The 21,157-nt window shown below is 26.3% G+C and overlaps 2 protein-coding genes across 3 annotated transcripts; both read right to left on the bottom strand.

The window, feature by feature from the left end:
• Positions 1-822: 822 nt before the first annotated feature.
• LOC114127159 (E3 SUMO-protein ligase PIAS4-A-like) lies at positions 823-19,506 on the bottom strand. The gene is made up of 2 exons (XM_027991306.2): positions 19,363-19,506; positions 823-2,476 (listed from the first exon to the last, which is right to left on the bottom strand). The coding sequence occupies exon 2, from the start codon at positions 2,450-2,452 to the stop codon at positions 1,280-1,282; it is 1,173 nt and encodes a 390-aa protein (XP_027847107.2). The 5' UTR covers positions 2,453-2,476; positions 19,363-19,506; the 3' UTR covers positions 823-1,279.
• On the bottom strand, positions 6,635-12,450 carry LOC114127157 (lachesin-like). Of its 2 annotated transcripts, XM_050206852.1 has the most exons (7): positions 10,773-12,450; positions 10,362-10,495; positions 7,950-8,197; positions 7,630-7,868; positions 7,246-7,509; positions 7,044-7,183; positions 6,635-6,809 (listed from the first exon to the last, which is right to left on the bottom strand). In XM_050206852.1, exons 2-7 carry the CDS (start codon positions 10,405-10,407, stop codon positions 6,775-6,777), a joined length of 972 nt encoding a protein of 323 aa, XP_050062809.1. In that variant the 5' UTR covers positions 10,408-10,495; positions 10,773-12,450; the 3' UTR covers positions 6,635-6,774. The 2 variants fall into 2 exon arrangements, with proteins under 2 accessions (XP_050062809.1, XP_027847105.1); XM_027991304.2 differs by having other exon boundaries at positions 10,362-12,450.
• Positions 19,507-21,157: the final 1,651 nt, after the last annotated feature.

The raw sequence follows: 21,157 nt of genomic DNA, 5'->3' as shown, positions 1-21,157 counted from the left end.
GATTGACGACGGCTGGCAGTGAAGATGTGTTTGGGTGCCAAATTATATAATAACCTAATTTCCAATGTTAATAAATTACATGAAATAATTTATACGAATAAAATACATCGAGCAGCGAAAGTTTTGATGAAAACAATTTTTGTTGTATTTTTCATAATATGAATAATTAAATAATATAACAATAAGTTCTACATTTCAAGAAATAAATATTATTTTCTATAATGATAAATTGATTCAAATTATAATTTTTGGAATTTTTAAGTACCTATAACAAAGGACCATAATTTTATTTATGTATTTCGTTTTTTTTATTTCACTATTTTATATAATGCTCTAAGACGATATAAACTTTTTTTTTTTTAAATGGAGGACCAATTTTTTAATTTCATTCTTATATTGTGATGAAATATAGAACATGATATCTTAGAAACGAAAATAACTGTAACTAAAAGCTATTATACAATTCAGAATTCCAATAATAATTTTGATATATACCTATTTGTTTATATAAGTAAATAAGTAATAGTACAATATCTATAATAAAATAAATAATAATAATGTATAATACTACAATACTGTAATTACTGTTCAATATTTGAACATTTATTCTGATGAGAAAGAATCTTAATAGCAAACAGACACCATCATGTTCAGCAGTACCTATACTGTACTGTGGACCTTAACATTTGAAAAACCTATAGTACTAAATCAGGATCATGTGGTTTATCTTGGTTTAAACTTGATTAAACTACTAAATTACTAATGACATAAAATATAATGCATTTAATTATAATTGTATAAATCAATAACAGCTATTATTATGTTTTTAAAATAGATTTAGTTTTTATGAAATGATAATATACAAAGTATTAAAATCAATACCTAATAATTTAAATACACAGTTAAATGTAATGTTATAATTTTAGAACACTTACAACCGATCTGTACTTTATTTGTATTACATTAACTACTTCCAGAGATACTTGCAATGCAGTATTTTTCAGTCTTTAAGTTCCATTATTTTTAAGGTTAACATTATTTAATGTACAAGTAAAAATAATGATGGATCAGGTTTATAATATTTGACATGATTCAATTAGTTGAAGCTGATGCTCTTATTGTGTTAATTTTTTTGAACAAGGTCATTTTTCACAGAATAGTTGACATTAGTTTTTACTATATTGTACAATCTATTGGTCTTGAATATTCTTCTTTTGATAAAATGTTTACGTTTAGATTTTGATATTATCTCATTGTCATCATTGATATTGTATTAATATCAGTCTGTATCTGACGGTATAATTATTTCTTCATTATTCACTGTTTGTACCTTTGTTCTTAATTCGTTAGTTTTTTCAATCCAAGTGCCATCTTTTAATAAAATAATATATTTACATTCTTCACTTAAATTTGAACTGTGAACTACGTTTAAAAAATATTCATCAATTTCAAGGTTTTCGAATTTAACCGGTTTCTGACAAATCGGACACAACCACGTTTGCTTTTGTTCATTCATTCGTAAGAACTCTATTGCATCAAAACATTGCAAATGTATACATCCTACACCTCTAGCAGGCAGTTTCATTCGTAGGTTAGATAATGGATCCATAACAGTAGTAAACACGCAGTTTACACCAAAATCAGCTTCCCTTTCAAAGAATTGTTTAATGAAGTCCATAGTTTTTTCAGAGGCACGTATTATTAGTCTATTTTTAAATTCTATAAGCAGATTTTCCCAAGGTAATTTTTGAACCACAAAAACAGAACTTACATAAATATATGGTTCATTTGACCATGTAATGTTTAATGTGTTCTGTAAACATGTTCTTAAATCTGTATATTCAGTTATATCTATAGGAACATTGTGACGCCATGGAGTACCCACAGTTGAGATGTTTAACTCGGGTAACCTACATTGACGACCATTTACAGAAACATAAATATTGTAAGGTAAACGTTCAATGAGTAATTTCTCACCAAATTGTTCTATTCTTAGAATTATTTTTAATTTGTACTCTTTTCTATAATTATTCCATGATTCAATTACAGAATTTCTAGTACTTTCTGATAGATAATAGTAACCTACAAAGTTGAAAGAATCAGCATTAAGCTCAGAGTACAAGGGCGGTAAAATTGTCTCTAATGTTTTAAAAAATGGTAAGTTATGCGCAAAATGTATTGTTTCATCTGGGATTTTATGAGTAGGTTGTATAAAATATGGTATTTGTGGTCTTGGTGGTCTACAAATCGGAGGTTGATGCTGTAGCTGTACTGATCGAGACTTATAGACTTCTAAAATTTTTTTTTCAATAAAATTTCTTTCTGATGAACTAGATGATGTTAACAAGTATAAAAGATGGTTGCGTAAAGATTCTTCGTTACTAAATATTACCTGATTTGGTAAACTTCCTAGAATATTCCGTAGTTCATCTGAATTAAATGCATATACCATCTTATGAATGATACTTGTATTCTCCTGAAACCAAAGAATAATAATTAATTAAAATTTAGCAAATAAAAAGTATTAAACAATAATTAAATATTTGATGTACAATTTTAAGAATTAAATATTATGTAAGTAGGTAGATATTATATGTATCATACAATTTAAAATTTATAATACATTTTATATATGATAATCTACCATGTTACCATTATGTTTTTGTATACAAAGCCTATATACATTTGAAAGTTTTTACCTAATATCTTGTCTACCTAAAAGTTTAAGATTTATGGATGAACTTGATTTTATATGTGTAGGTATTTTTACGGACCCCGTACTGTCAGTACTGATATTACATACAAGGTGGTGTGATGGCACATTTTATATAAAATAATCAATACAGGACACAAGAGTGTGAAGCATCTTATTAATAAAATAATTTAACAAATAAAGTAGAAACACACGTCTCTTTGATAAAAAGTCAAAACTCGATGTCTCTTCAATAAGAATCGTGTATAAGAATACACAAGCAGTCTTCTCGGCACCCACTCCTATATTATTACTTATTTTAAATTCTCTAGACTTGTTTTTTAAATTTATATTATATTTAAAATTGGTATTGGCCTTACTTTCTTTATTTTGTTCAACCTTTTTATCAAGTGGGGAATTTGAAAAGTTGATACTCAGTAAATGCTCAACCATAACATATGTGCCCATGATGAAAGAAAATAAAAATATTTAATAAATCAAGTATTGTAAATTTGTAAATATTAATAACTATACCTACATCATATACCTATAAGTAGATACCTACAAAATAGTAAATACTTATTTTATAAAGTGTAAAAAAGCACATCAACAAATGGCAATACCAAACGTAAAATAAAATAAGCAAAGAACAGAAAATGAACAAAAAATTATTGATTATGATCATGTTAATATAATTTATGATAAAATAGATATTTGTTCTATCTCTGTGCCACGAAATAGGGTCGACGATAACAATACAAAGATAATATTTTTATTCTGTATCTATCTTTCAATTTTGTAAGTGCCATCACTGGTTTAGTTACACCACAGCACGGATAAAAAGTACTTTTTATTCGTGCATCACAGACATATATAATATAATAATTATATAAGTCTATGAGTTACACTAAATGTTGTTATCAGTGCCGTCATTTCAGGTTTTGAGAGGAGGGGGGGGGGCAAAAGTTTTGACCGGCCAATACTTAAAAAAAACCACTCGCTAACAATTTCATTTTGATCTCATTACAAAAAGCCTTCTTACATAATTGTATACATACTAGTTAGTTATCTGAGATAACTGTGGTTACTCTAGGCATAAATAACCATAGACCTTATACTAGTATAAGGTCTATGTAAATAACACATTTTTTTGAAAGATAACAATGACTAATTAATATTTAATACATAGGTACATAAATTATGATATGTAGAGGGATATCCAATATTACCTATTAGTATTTAGCATTGAGTAAACAATATAGTCTCAATGTTAATAGCTACTATATCATGGCCGAACACAAACCGGTTCCGCATTTTAAATTAATCAGAAATTTGGATTTTTATGCTCAATAATATAACCTATTTACTTATTATTTATTAGTATATAATATACTTATACTACTTAATATATTAGTTATTCGATAACATTTTAATTTATAATTTCACAATAATATTAATAAATATATATTTTATACGAGCAGCGGTCCACAGGGAAGGCGGGAAACCCGGTATCCCGCTCGTCCAGTTCACCACTGGACATACAGAGATGTCAGATATCTTATACTTATTTACATATTAGTACAAGCCACGAATCATGGTTATATTTTATTTAGCAATGACATGAATGTAATGAATCGTGTTTGCGGGCTTGCTGCCCAAGACTAGCACCATATATTCGGCCCAGGCCGGCCGGGTCGACATTTCTATAACAATTTTCTCTTAAGTATTTGTTGTAGGTAGGTACTTACATTAACACGACGCATTAAGTTAAACATAGTTTTAGATTCAACAATGACCGGCAATCCCTTATGAAATGTTTTAACATTCAATAAACAATCATCAAATTGTTTTTTGTCCAAATCTTCACTAGATTAACAATTGGTACCTGTAAACCCGAACCTATTTGAAAACCGACTATGACGTATAATGTTGTAGTATAATGGTACCTATGTCGTTTATGATTGTGACGGACACTGTGATTGTAACAAAACTATGATAAATTTAAAACTAAATTTTATAGTTAAGTAATACACTTACATATGGATACAACTTGAAGTGTTTCGTTAAATGAGATATAAACCAGTTAACATTGTACACATTGCTGTTAACCGAACACGTCATATGGCAAAAAAAATATTCATATCAGTATCATGGGAGAAAAATTAAAAAAAAAAAACAACTAACCATATTACCACTGGTTGTCGAATTTAATGCCTATTAATTAGTATTCAAATTTTTTATTTTGTTAAATATTAATTATTGTATTATATTACCCATTGATAGATTAATTAATTTAACTTATTCAATATTCATATCTCGCAAAATGTCGATCTAAGAGATGGTTGTAGTCGTCCGAAAAATGATAAGGATAAAATAATAAAATCGATCTACTACATCGCTTACCCAAGTTTTAAATAATTATACTTAAAAACTACATATCCGAATTTCGATTTTATACACCGAAATATTCTTAAAATTTTTTCTCAAAACATAAAATTAAAAACTTAAAAATACTGTTTTACTTTGACGTAAAATTTAAAAAAAATGTATATATTTTAAAAAACATTAACAAAATTTAAAATACTGAGTGTTATTTGATAAAAGAATTATTTAGGATTATAGTAAAACACTATTCGTTTACAAGTATAATTATAAGAATGATAATTATTGTGACTGAGAATACAGTAAAACTTCTTTATAACGGAATCGGTTGAGACCAACAATTTATTCCGTTTTAAGGAGGATTCTGTCTATTAGAAGGTCCGTTATAAAGATGTTTTACTGCTAAAGAATTGTGCAATAATCTTGCAATAAATTTTATAAATACAAAAAATTGTGTACATTGAATACTATGAGCAGAATATTAGTATTATCAAGTTGATTATTTGTTCTTTTCAAATAATATTTAAATATAATTTACTTACCCTAAATAAATATGTTTTTATAGTAATAATATTGCTTATATTAAATTATAAATTGATATTATTCATGTTAAAGATTAAATACAATCATTGAACAAATGACAACATACAACTATCATTCATAAACTAACATTTAAATATAATATAGCAACGTATGTTTGAAATAGTTATAAACTATATAAAAATAAATAAATAAATAATACAGTGCACTATCACCTGATATTTGAGTAACTTAACCCTTGAGGGTAGAATATTTAAGATCACAAGAGGAAGAGTACAGGTTGAAAAATTTTATAATCATGATTTATAAATAAAGTAGGTTATTATCAATGGCACCAAACTTATATGTCATGTGAAATGCTCGCTTTTAAATTGGTTTATTATTATCTTGCAACCAATAATAACATTTTTAAAAGTTATAACCAATGTGTAAACGTGTAGACACTATAGAAAACTAAAAACTCAATTAAAAAAATCTTAAAAAAATAATTAAGTATTTTTATATAATATTAGATATCTGCAGTTTTATAATTTTGTTTTACAAAAAATGTCTGAGTTAAGTGCCACTGGTTATTATAATTATAGGCAATAATAGTAAAACAATTAAAATATTATGTTATAACAATGTAAAGATGACTACTAGTCATCACTTAACAATTCAATTAACGGCCTAAATATTTGCAAATATCATAAACTGGAATTTTTCAAAATTGGCTTTAAATAAACTTAAATTATTCAAGCTTATCCTAAAATTCTAACTTTTTAAGTGTACACAATAAATCTATTTCAAGGATAAAAAATATTTAGTGTAAGAAGTTAGAAGAAAAAATTTTGATGGTTTCAGTTTTTTGCTGTAACTTATTTAATCAGTTGCAATATTATAAAAATAATATTAATACACCAGAACAACATAATATTACAAGCTTATTATATATTTAATTTAGACGTTAAATGAAAAAGTATCTTTTTAAATTGTATTATAAATTTAATTTAAATTGTACAATATAAAGGGAAATCAATATTATGTTATTTTAGAATTATATTATTTCATCTTTAATACATTGTTTTTGGGTAGAAAAATAATAATTAAATGTGTATAAATATAAAAATGGAAAATAGCTACTACTAGAATAAAACAGCAGCTTGCGTGGTCGATTAATCTTAACAAACAGGAGGGCACTGTGGTAATACCGTTTCTGTAAAATAAACAAATATAAGAAGTTATTAATTATATATTAATTGCCGAAAAAATAAAATCGTCATTAACCTTGAAATAAAAAATTATTTTTTAAGTAAAAATTAAAATAATATAATCAATGAAAATAAATGTAAAATTATATTAATTATAAAACCTTTTCATATTACATTATTATCTATACAACTTAAGCTAATCAAATTTAAATGAATATGTTTATAAAAATAATATTTACCAAAAACAGTAATTGTTATTTCAGCAGTTCCTAAAATATTTGCTGCTTTGCAAATATAATCACCATAAAGATAATTTTTAATTTTTATAATTTGTAAACTACTGTCAATTTTGTCGTCAGCAGTAGTCAAATCTGATATTCTAAAAGTAAAAAAAAATGACATTAAATGTTATTCCATCAATAACAATAATTAAGAGCATACAAGTAATTTTCATTATTGGTTAATTGTACGCCATCAAATATCCAAATGATGGCTGGTGGAGGATTCGACTCAACATGACATTCAAGATATACGTCATAATTTACAGCTTGTCCCACTATAGTTTGTAAAGCAGTTACTACTGGAGCAAATTCTACATCTATGGAAATTTTACGTTTGGTACCTTTGCCAACACCATTTTCAGCTATACAGTAGTAGTTTCCATGATCTTCTTTTTTTATAGCAGAAATTTTCAAAATGTTACCTCTAGAGGATGTAATGCATAATTAATTTATGTAATTAATCATTAATAAATTATACTTAAAATAATGTTTAATAAGTTTATGTATTTTGTATTATTGTTGGTACCTATACATTGATACTCACATAGTTAAAATTGCATTGTTAGGTTTCCTCCAGAAAATACGTGGAGTAGGATATCCACCAGCAAAACATGCAAGTTGCACTGATTGACCTTCTTCTACAACTAATGATTTGGTGGAATTATCATAAATAAATGGTGGTCCACGTACCAATAACTCAGTGTAAGCAGATATTTTGTTATTAAACCCAGTTATCAGATCACAGCGATAGGTACTGGCATCGTCTTCCTGAATATTATTAATCTAAAAATATATATTATTTCCAAATTAGATTGTTATTCAATAATAACATGGGACATAAGTTTTTTTTTTATAACTAGTTACATGTATTATGTATCGACTGCTATCTTGCTTTATTTCTGTTACCAATGAAACTCTTGGATCTTTGACAATAAGTGTACTTCCAGACGAAAGTACAATTGATTCATCTGTTTGATTTTTTATAACCTTAATCCATAAAACATTGAATTCTCGGGAATGTTTGGTTGAACAATCCAAATCCACTTCACTCCCAATATCTCTTACAAATTGACGTGTAGTATGTGATATAAATGGCATTTTTTGCGAATAAGCTAAAATTAAAATTGAATCATTATTGTTATTAATTACATTATGCAACATTACAACTTTTGTGAATAATGTGTATAATTATTTATAATATAGAAAATCTGTATCATGTATGATGTTTTTATAGGTATGATTGTAATATAGTAGTTAGTAATTATGTTGATAAATATTTATTAATATTTTTAATCGATAGGTATTAAAGAAAAAAAAAATTACATTAAATTTGAATTAAGCTAAATTTATTTTGTGTTGTTAATTTTAATATTGAAGTAATTTTACCTAATATAATCGTTAAAGGTAAAAAACATTATACGTGTTTTCTAGTAGATTTTCTTTGAAATTTTAATTTTATAGCATATTATTACATGCAAAATATAAAAAAATATATAATTGCACATAACAACATAACTCATATAAATATAAAATATAAAAATAACGTTTAGTTTAAAAATCAAACCTTTTAATTCGATGATGGATAATTGACCATAATATAATAGACAACATAAAATTATTTTGTAATATATAAATATACTATGTTTGTAAGAAAAAGACAAAATATTATCATTGATTATAAATACTAGCATGTATTATCTTCATAATAAGTGAACTAAACAAAATACAACTTTTAGTGGATTTTATTTACTTGTTTATTTATAAAAACTGTGATTTCTCTTTGTTTAATTTGAACAGTGTAAGATTACCAAGTTTTTTTAATACTATTTTAAATATCAAAATCATGAAAAATAAACATATTTAAAATAAGCATTCAACAGTTTATTAAAAGTATTCAAAAATAATGTTCATTCTGTAATTTTTTGTTTGCCGTTAGTGTACAGTCACCAATAAAGTGATAAATATTTCCATCGTGTTTATTGGCTATTATTCTTACTAACTAGATGTGTTAAGCAGAACTAGTATAACTTGTATGTCTGTTGTTCATCAAATAAAAACCTAATTACTTTTAAAATTCTTGAGATGGATTCTAGGAGTTTTTAGGCAAGAGTAAAATTAATAGTAAGTTAACCACTGGACTAAGATATAATAAGTAGGTAGGCATAGGGTGTATTAAATGTTTTAGTGCTTATTAAAACTTTAAATATAGATTGATACCTACCTTCATATATTATATTATATCTATTAATGCAGTATATATTATAAATAAGCATAAGTCACTTAAGCGCTATACAATATTAAACAACTCTTATAACTGATAATAATGTATTAGTAATTTATTGATAGGTGTTTGTCATAGGGAGGTATTATATTTGATAAACCTTTATTTGTGATCTGTATAGTTGATAATTAACTTATATAGATGTTATGGACAAAGTAAAAAGTTGGGCACTGTAGATTAAATATTGAATACATAAAAAGTTAAATAAAACATCTTACAGAAAATACCATTAACTTGCACAACTTTTTTGATATTATCAAGTGGATTGATATGAATAAAATACAATTTATTATTAAATTACAATTATTTTGATAATTTTATTTTAATTATTGATTATTACTAAAAAATAATGAAGGGCTATAGCATTATTGTACATTATTTATTACCACATACACCAATATTATGGCACTTACAGTTGCTAAGTCGACCAGATTTTTTACATTTACAGATTTACACAATGTATTGCAAATACACCTATCGTACGCTTGGCTACCTAAATTAAAAGATTTTTAGAGATAATTAGATATTAAAATATCTAAGTATAATTTTGTAGTGATATTTATAAGTATAAAATATGAATGCAATTCGATACAAATGTGTGTAGCGCGCTGTATTTAATTCACTTTGCCCACTTGAATCTGGGCAGGGTAGATTCAAGATTGTCCGGGCAATCTAGTACAATGCCCGGTCAATGTATGAACAATTTGAGTATTGAAATTATCATTCATACATTGTCCAAAATCTTCGGGCATCGTGCACAGTACTGTATAACAATGCCCGAATTTCCTACTTTGCCAGTAACATAGACATGTTTGTGATCATAGTATAGAACATAGGTAATTAGTACTGTAATAAGTAGTTCAAGTAAGAAATAATAATAATAATGAGGGATATGGCTCCTAACCTCTCTACTAATTGAGTTGACAACAGGTTTAGAATCCGGTCTAACTAACGTCTCCTCCGCCATTTATGCGGTGTGGTAAACAGGTACTTACCGAGAGTGATATATAGCAAAAGAAGTACGCCATAGATGTTCTTCATTCCGAAATGTCAGCAGCAATATTGATTTATATATTTATTAATAAACTCAATCCTCTTTTATGAAGTGGCAAAATTGCTGTTAGTTCAGCTAAAAAAGACAAAAAGAAAGAATACAGATAAATGTTGTTTGAATAAGTAGTGCACAGGCTAGCTGTGTCGTTGGTGGTTAGGAATAACAGTGTATCCAAAAAGAGGGAATCAAAATATCAGTGAATAATGTGTTTAGACAATTTCTTCCATACCCATACACGATTACTTAAAATTACAATGACTCTTTAAACATAATTCAGTGGTTCATAACTGTTCCGGTCAATTTAAATGAACAATAAAATATGTAACTACCACAGATATATAATACAACTTACTAAATAGTCGACTTCCTGCACCCGTAGCATAAAATATTCAAGAAGGGTAAAAAAATGAGGAGTGTTTAATACAGGATTTCACCGCTCATGGAGCGCACGCGCAATATGGTATCGAGCGCATACCTTACTAGATAACAATGATAACGTGGTGATTTAAAATTTTGTATTTATTTGATTTATGTCTTTTTTCAAATGGATTTTTCTTATAATATTTGTAATAATAACTTTTCAACTAAATATTCACTAGAAAGACAAAAAAATTGTCCATAAGGTACAAAATATTATTTTAGAAGAATCATATTTTTCAAAATTTAATATGCAATTGCAATGATTTTAATCTTAAAAAGAAAACTTCAATTAATAGCGGGAATTCGTTATCTAGTTCCATATAGAAATCTGTGATTTAAACACTCCTGTAAAATGACCGACTATCTTATCAAAGAAGTACTCATTTACATTTTGTTCAGTATCATTTATAAAAACTAAACAGAAGTAAGAAATGAGAAAACAATTTCAAAACATTATAATGTTAAACGAATAAACTATGTTCTACGATATAAGTATTTAACTTGACTATGATGAATGAAAATAAATAATAGGTATACAATTTCAACTGTTATTATACTGTTTTGTGATAATTAATTAATAATATAATAATATTCAGTTTAATTTTAAACGCTAAACCACGAACTAAGATATACATGATATATCTATATCTATCTATAAAATACATATTTATAATTTTTCACTGATGCTTCGCTCCTATTGGTCGCAGCGTTATGTTATAGAGCTTAAAGCCTTCATCGACAAATGGACTATCCAACACAAAAAAAAAAATTAATTCGAACCGGTAGTTCCTGAGATTAGCGCGTTCAAACAAACCAACAAACTCATCAGCTTAATATTATATTAGTAGGTATAGTTATATGTATAGATATTTACCTATATCTTAGTTCGTGCGCTAAACTTAATAAAATAACAATTTCTCCAAAGTGGGCATTAACTAGTTAAAAAGTTAATTCTTTTTTAACTTTTTAAATTAAGTAGGTAGTTAGCTTATTTTTTAATCAACGATTTTCATTATTGGTAGATGAAATACTTAACTTTTCACAGTTGGTATAATAATAATCCATCAATTTAAAATTATTTTTCTATTTTTCGATTACACGTAAATCTTTATGTATAAAATGACTTGTCTAGGGTGATTCATTAACGCCCAGACCAAACCGTTGGGTCTAGAGACTTGAAATTTTGTACAGAGGTTTCTTAAGCAAAGTAGAGACGCACCAAGAAAGGATTTCTCAAAATTCGCATTTTAAAGGGTTGTTCCAACAGGGATTTATGATGGAAATTTTTGTTTATAAATTGTTGCTATAACGACCTTATGACCTTACGATTTATGTGTTGACATATATTTTATCACTTTATTATTACAGTTAATTATTATTATTAAATAACGCGTCTTCATATACGCACACTTACAAAGTTTTTGTACGGTACTACAGTGACGGTGACTATAGTTTTTTCTAAATATTGAAATGTATTATAATATACTAAACACAAGTTGAAACCACATAAGTATCGAAAAGTTGCCAAAAGTCAGCTGAAAATGTACAATCTCAACATTTTTTTTTTCAAACTGTAGGAAATTTTTCAATATAAATAGTGGTTTGGTATAAAAAAAATGAAAATGTTTTAATTCAACTGAGTATAAGTGCATAATATTATAGCAAATATTTATGAAAACAGAATTAAATTGATTAAAAATATTTTCAAAATTCGATTACATTAAATTTTAAAACACATTATTAACTTAATTTAAATTATTCATCACGTTTTATTAAATTTCTAATATGTATTCAGTAGCCACCTTAAAAACTCTCACATTTGATTTTATGTGAGTATTGAATGAACAGATAAAATGTGTTTAATAAAATATAAAAAATATGGTGATTAGAAAAAGTATATTTTAAACAAAATGTTAATTTCAACTTAAAAATGTCTTTAATCTTAAATAATTTCAGGAATTTCTATATTTAAATATATCATTATATTTTTTAATCTAAAATTATTTGCATGAACAACACAATTTTTAGAAATAGTTTAAAATTCCAGTTTTATTTTATATAATTTTTATTGATTATTTATTAATCAAATTTTAAATGAATATATGTGAGTGAATATAATAAAAAAATTGTATACTAATTTTCAACTGCATAATTTGTAATAAAATATAGAAGGTTTGCGTTTTTCAATCATAACAAATATATATCATAGATGGAACATCTGGGAGAAATGAGGGTGAGTGGTGCAGTTTGATCTTAGATCTTAACCAGTATATAGTATAGTGAGGTATTTAATATATAAAGACACCTAGAAATACATAGGAGCGTTAAACTTTTTAACTTCCTCCATATATGTGCATTGTGCATGTGTAGTAAAAATTTAAATTGTGTTTAATTTCAATAATTTGCATTTGAAACCATATTTAGGTAGGTTTATTTTTTTAAAGTAGTTTAGACTACTTGATTATGGCTATAAAATTAGAATTATCCAGATGAAACCACTTCAAATTTAATCATAAATACATTGATCAATGCTTTTGGTTCATATTAAAAAAATATATGGCTTGCATTTCAAACTTTTACAAAATCATCGTCTGGAAAATAATTTATCAAAACATGTTTAATTTTAAGCTAACCAATTCAAAAAATTATATTGCTACAATTAACGAGTTTCATAAAATTTAAATATTCTTTTAGCCATGTATAAAATTGAAATTTTGGCTGATTTAGTAAATGATATTTTTATAAGCTAAATTGTAATTTATAAATAGCTAACAATATACATCAATATAACAATAGTTGTAATTTATTTTCTTACAAAATTAAGATGATAGAAAATGCATTAGACCTTCTATAGTAAAAGATATTTTACATGGTTTTTTTTTTTTGTTTAGTTTCATGAAATATTTTATTTAAAAATATTAATTACTTAATTTTTATTTTGTACATGAGATAGTTAGCACATTTTTAAAATAAATAACATTAAATATTTAAAATCATGTAAATCCAGGGATGTTCATCAGAGATCGATCAAAAGTCTATAAAAGTTAGTTAACCACCCCTGATGTAAATAATAAGTTCCAAAAATGTAAACTGGTATTCAATAAATTATATAAATTAAAACTTAAGTGAGTTCTGCTTAATGTGATCTCTCATTTATAGAATCAAAAATAAAAATCCCAAACCAAATTGTATGTGTAATGTTGTAAATGTTTTATAGAATCAACCAGTTATAGAATCAAAATGATCTGCATCAAAGTGATCACATTAAGTGAAACTCACTGTATTTTACAAATTAATTTCATATCATTCAAATTAAACCATACCATATTAATAATTAATCAAAATTAACACTCCATTTTCAAACTTCTATAGTTTTAATCTAAATAATTTAAAATATATTAATTACTTTCTTACTTTCTTTAAGAATATTAAATTATCAAAATGTTATCGTTAAATTTTGGATGAATGGTTTTAATCGGTGTTAGTATTAAATGCCTAATTAAAAATAGTTTTAAGCTTAGTATCTAATTTGCTTTATTTATTTTATTATTTTTATAATCCATCGATAACCTATTCTAAATATATTATTTGCTTTTATTGTTTCAGCAAGAAACTCACAAGTGTTCAATGACAAACGCTCACAAACGGATTAATTCACCAAAAAACAATGTTTATCATGCATATTAAAAAGTCGATTAAAGAAAAAAGGAAGCAGTGGTCTTGGGCTGAAAACATTCATCCTATTGACATCAACAATAGTCATGTTAATCAAATTTTTTTTTTTTTGGAACATCCCAGATGTAAACCACTATCTAACCACCATACTTAAAGCAACAACCCATTCTGCTTATCTAGATTAGGAGAACAACGTTGGCTTCAAAACATGTCTTTCCAGTTAAAGTTTCAGAATTAGAAATTCGAGAAATAAATTCTTTTTGTGGTTTGAAAAATTTAGGAGCAATATGTTACATTAATAGTTTGCTCCAGTTATGGTTCCACAACTTACAAGTTAGAAATACCATATTAAAATGGAATCCTATGGAAGATGAGACTGAAAAACATAACCCAACTCTTTTCATTGAAAACAGATATGAACCAATAACTTCTATTGGTCAATTACAATTAATATTTGCATAAATGCTAAAAGGGAAACAAAAGACAATAAATCTAGAAGCTTTTAAAAAATCATTAAAAATAGATACAAGAATAGAACAGGATTCAGAAGAGTTATCTAATTTATTATTAATAACACTAGAAAATAAATTTAATGAACAAACAAATGTATCTGTTAGAAAAATGGTGGAAAACAATCTTTTAGGCGGATATCAAAGTATAATTACAATATGCTTGACGTGTAACATTGAATCTACAAGTCATTCTACATTTAGACATCTAAACTTAAGCATTGAAGGTCATAAAACTTTAGATGATAGTTTGAAAGATTACTTTAAAGAAGAACTTCTTGCTGGAGATGACCAATATTATTGTGATCAATGTGAAGGAAAACAAAATGCTACACATAAAATGTATTTGAATAAATTACCTAAAGTGTTTAGTTTTTAACTAATGCGGTTTGTTTACAATAGAAAATCAATTCAGAAAATAAAACTAAACACATTTATAAAATTCCCACAACCTTAGACATGGCACAATATTTAAGTTTAACTAATAAACATAATACAACTTCAAGAAAAAATTATAAGTACAACTTATATGCAGTACTTATTCAAAAAGGCTCCAATGCTAATTGTGGTCATTGTGTTTCACAGAAAGCTAATTATAAATAAAGGTTTTAATTTATGTACTGATGATGAGCTTAACAAATTTAAATCAATGAAAAAATATCAAAATTCACAATGAAGAATTACAATCTACTGATGCATACATATTAGTTACTAAGGTTAGCTTATGCGTTTTTAGTCTGAATTAATTTTGTTTTTATTCATATTTTATTATACAAAAATTACCACCTATATTCGAGTATTGTTAACTTTTTACTGTAGCAAATGGAATTGTATAAGTAGTACATAGAATGTTATCACTTATTGTGTATTATTTACTTAGTGCATTTTCTTTATGCATTAAGTTTTTTTGTTTTAATTTAAAAATAAATAATTTTATTTCTTAGAAAAATAAATAATTTACTATAATGTGTATGTCTATTTTTGTTGATTTATGTTCGGTAATATTTATTTTTATTAATTTTTAAATATAAAATACATGAATTCCGTATAGTTTGTTTTAAATTTTATATGCGATTTAAATGTGCAGATATTTTTCATAATTATAATTTTGTATATTCCTTTTATAATGGTGTGTTTAAGTTAAGAAAAAAAACTATTACATTAAGTATAATAATTTGTATTCTATTCAGATTCAGATAAATACTTTTAAGCACCATTAATGACATTATATTTACTATTTTCATTGTGCTAAATATATTATTATTATTATTTTAATTGTAATACATACAATGTCATACATTATTATTTTAAAAAAGAAACTTAATGTAATGATATAGTTCTAATTTAATTCATTAAAATTAATAAGATAGGTACTTATCTTCTCAATAGTATCAGTCAATACGGTAGCTAGGAATTTACCACTGGAGGGATTTAATGACCATTTTCTTTTTTTTGCTCTTCAGTCATCACTAAAAAATATTACTCCGAAGCAGAAAACTGAAAGTGCGCCGAAAATCGTTAACCGTTCACATTAGTACTTTTTTTCGTAGGTAGTGTACTAATGTGTTATCACTGCATCAATTCAATCAGACTTGTGTCGATGGCCATGTGACAATAGTACTACAAGACATAAAGCCACTTGCTCACTAAAAAAAAAAAACATGATTAAAAGTATAATGATCGTGTCAAAACGCCGTTATAAATAATATTGTGGCGTGTAGGTGTCGTAACCTGGAGGTAATGTTTGCAAGATGTCAAACAGCACTTGCGGTCAACATGTCGTCGTAGGTATGTTTTGTTCGACTCCGAAGCAGAAGGTAAGAGGTGTTCGGACTGGAATGACTGTAGCGACACATAACTATTTTTTTTTTATGACGTGAAAGAGACTCGCTTCGTTGTCCCGCGTGGCTCGATCGAACACGCCGTGAGCAAAAAGTAAACGAAGCTTTCGAAGTCGCCGGCATCGTGACATTCGCAATTGTCGCGGTAAGCTCGGCAGTCGGCGGTGGAACGTATTACATAAACCTCAATGGGCGTAAAATAATACAAAAACGAATACAGTACAAAATTAATTACGAATATAAAATAAAGGTAAACTACGCGTTGCAAAAAATGGTAACGACGGTCGATCGTTCGACCCAGTAAAGTGGTGATGCGACCTTGTACCACCACAATATAATATAGGTATGATAATAGTTCGCGCATGAACGCCTCGAACACGATTTTAAATATTTAAATCGCCTCGAATTTTATTCGCTAGAACACAAAGCTTGCACACTAGTATTACCTAAATTTTACGTGATTAAAATTCGCTCCAAGTCGGTCAAAACATCGTATTTAATTTTAGCTGTTTTGGGCGATTGTTCGCCTATAGTCGCAAACGATAGCGGATATTATGGTGGACATTATGTGAATCTTACACAAGCTGTTTGATTTAAAACGAACGTTCCTGGCGAATTATAATCGCATCCATGCGCGAATTATTCGCCTTGTGTAGGTACCTTAATAAACGTTATAAAGCTGTATAAATGTAATAACGTTATATTTTATAGTGTTTGAAAATTTCATGAAATTTAAAATTGTGAAATATTTTGTAATGCATGAAATATTTCAATACTACAATAATTTTTTTTTTTTTTAAATAAGTTCTATTTTTATGTAGGTATAATTGTTATAACTTAACTTCACCATTTTATAATATTAGGGAAAACAATCACTAACTACTCATGAGTGATGGTTTTCTTTAATATACATTTAAAATGGTATTCAACATGTTTTTTTTATTGACAAAAAAGCATATAAAAATGTTAAAATGATCCAATGTTATACTTTTATACTAAATTCTCACATTACTTCATTGTAGACTGTAGTACTGTATATTAATTGGTATACTATACTTATACATTTATTATTTATTTATTTAAATATATAAATATAAATGTGATATGCCATGTAGAAAATTTTTTAATAGGAATATAGTCTATCAGTTTTTGTTTATTACACAAATACCAACAGTACACTTGCTATACACTTGCCTATAAGGAATTGATAATATAAATAATAAAAATTATATAAATTTTAATTATTTAATACATCTTATATTAAATTTATAGTTTTAAAGATAATAAACTTAATAAACTACATAATAAACTTTTATGAATTAATCATATTCATAAGTTCATCTATTTCAGTACTGTTTATATCTGTGTTTGAGTTATTTTATTAATTATATAATTAATAATTGATAAATAACCATAATTAATATTTGTATTAAAAAAATTTCAATGTTTCACGTTTTTGTGAAATATTTCATGATAATATAGTGAATATATTTTAATATTACTTAATTTTATAGATGTAACCAAACCATAAATATATATTAACTTTAGTAGGTAACAAATTAAATGATGTAGCTTTTTTAAGCAAAGGAGCAGAAGCTTTGAACCACCAACTCCCCCTAGGCTACACCTCTGTACTATTTTTTTTCTATTTAATTTTAATTTCATATAATGAAATACAGGGCTTTACTGAGAAGACTCGTGTGGGGGGTCTGCATTAAAAAATAGTACCTATTTCTTATTATGTTCTAATTTTTAATTAATTTTCATAGAACTGTCAAGTATTGGTAAGTGTATTTAAAAATTGCATTGCAATTAAGTATAGTGTTTTTGACATCATACATTTTTTGTAAAAAGCTTTAATTATGCTTCAAAAATATTGAGAACAGAGCTTAAAAAGCCGCCCACCTAAATGTGCAGGTAATAAATATTGATAAACTATCAAAATTTAGGTTGGATTTATATTCTCTATAAATCCTTAAAATATGATACTTTTATGTTGTTTAAAATAAACAATACGCTCTTAATATTGCTTTAAAATACCAGATATATGGTATTTTAAGTCTTTAAGAATACAAAATGTTCTTTCATTAAAAAAAAAAAAGTATTCAATTTAAATTTATTATTTATAAACTTATATTATTAAACTGGTTTACAATAGCCAATAGGTTAGGTTAAATTTATTAAATTTCATTAATTTTCCAATAACAATCAATAACCAAATATTGGCTCAAAATAATTTTTACGTAATGCACTTTCATCTGGAATATGTTTTCCAGTATATTTCTCCCAAAATGTATAAAATTGAGAGACTTGCATTTAATACCTAAGTACATTAGTTGCTACTAAACCAAAATCTTTGTAGAAATCATTTTTTTTTTTATTGGGAGTAGCTTCTGATAAAAATAATTGCTTTGACGACGTATTTAGCATTCTTTTAAACCATTTTTGTGGACAATCGAATACATACAGCCATGTAGGTACATGTTGTGTTACTTACCTGTGACTTTTTGGTGCACGGAATATTTTTGTCGTAAACTTGACAAAAAATATTGTACCATCTGTCGTGAAAAACGTTTGGTTGGTTTTTGTACGGCGAGATCCAATTTGCAAATAAAGTTTTTAAACTGCTTGAAGTTTTGATATATATTTATGTATGTATACGAATGAAAAAACCATGTGTAAGTAATAATAAATTATAATAATATCGCACTGAAATATCCACACGCACCACGACTGACGACTGAACAGTCGTGAGTTGTGAGTTGTGACAACTAGGCCAGATAGCGAAACAACCGATGGTGCTATTGTAATCGATAAAGAATATCTGGTGATTAATTTTTAATAGAACCCAGAAAATAAATCGTACACTGTACAGTGAATATTATTGTATTTATCAAAGTGGTACTCGTTTGTTATCGCCACGCCATATTATACTGTGCCGTTGTAGTTCCTGGAATTATCGTATTTAGCTCGTGATGGATGATCTATTTTAGGAGACAGAAAAACTAAGTGCATTTTATATCGTAGTATATTAATACGTACTACTACTTTGTTAGCTTTCGTTAGTTTATGACCTTCTTCGTTTTAAAACCAACACGAAAACGGAAAAATTAATTCTAATGAATTACTTGCAGTTGTTTTTAACAATGTTATTGAAATATTTTTACAAAAAAAAAAAATAATACAATTAAAGCTAGTAAAATATGTAAAAATGAAATATTGTGTTTTCCGAGTCCACGTATTAACAGAGTGTTGACTGTTGTTGCCCTACAATTTACAAAGTAACCAAATTTTAAGTTGAAATAATTAAAAAATTCGTTAAGACGTGCAAATATGAATTCGGCTACTAAAAAAAATCCTGAAAATTTTTTAATCAATAAATTGATGATTTAATTAATTTTTTGCTTCAAACAAAAGGAGATTGTCATTACTTTTTGAATAAAATAATAAAATATAATGTAATACGTGAATTCAACTAAATAAAGTTGTTTTTTGTTTAAACTTTATTATGTTTTTTCTTATAAATATTAGAACTGGTTTTAAGTAAAATTTAAGTATGTTCACAGAAAATGTTCATTTAAATAATGCTTTAAGTACCCAGGAAACATACACATAGGTAGTATATGTGATGCCTATGAACGGGCTGTAATGTCTCTATAGAATATAGAATATACGTCTGTGCAGTATACGTCTATAATGTCTACGATTTCTTGTATTATAATAATTATAGACGCAAGACGCATACAGAATGTCTATATATTCATATGCAATTTTTGCATCTTTGGTTAGACCTATATTTGATAAATATTTATAGGTACACGTAGATGTATCATAGATATCCCTAATTGGATTATTTTATGCACTTGTTTGAATATTATATATTATGTGTACAAGTAAATTTTACGTCTTTATAAGTCTTAAATGATTAGTTTGTGTCAAAAATTATATATTTGCAGCGTATATAATCTACTGTATTACTGTATATAGTTGTAACTAAATTATATAATTTCCAAACTTTTTATTTTACTAATCTTAATGTCAGGTATATATTCAGACTATATTCAGACTGAACACTGCTACATAAATACACTACTGCATAATACAATATGTCAATATGTGTTCGCGCCAGGAACGTTCTACTATAACCTGTGAGTCCGGCTGCTTATATAATTTATTACGCGCACGACCTTATGTAGACACTAGACATGTATTGATGACTGATGTATATATATTATATATTTATATGTATATGTATATTTAAATATCTATATCAAACAAACTAACGGATTAGA

Source organism: Aphis gossypii, chromosome X, assembly GCF_020184175.1.
Source record: "Aphis gossypii isolate Hap1 chromosome X, ASM2018417v2, whole genome shotgun sequence".
Taxonomy (NCBI): Eukaryota; Metazoa; Arthropoda; class Insecta; order Hemiptera; family Aphididae; genus Aphis; species Aphis gossypii.
Note: the sequence above shows the minus strand (reverse complement) of the source record. Positions and strands in the feature narration are given on the sequence as shown.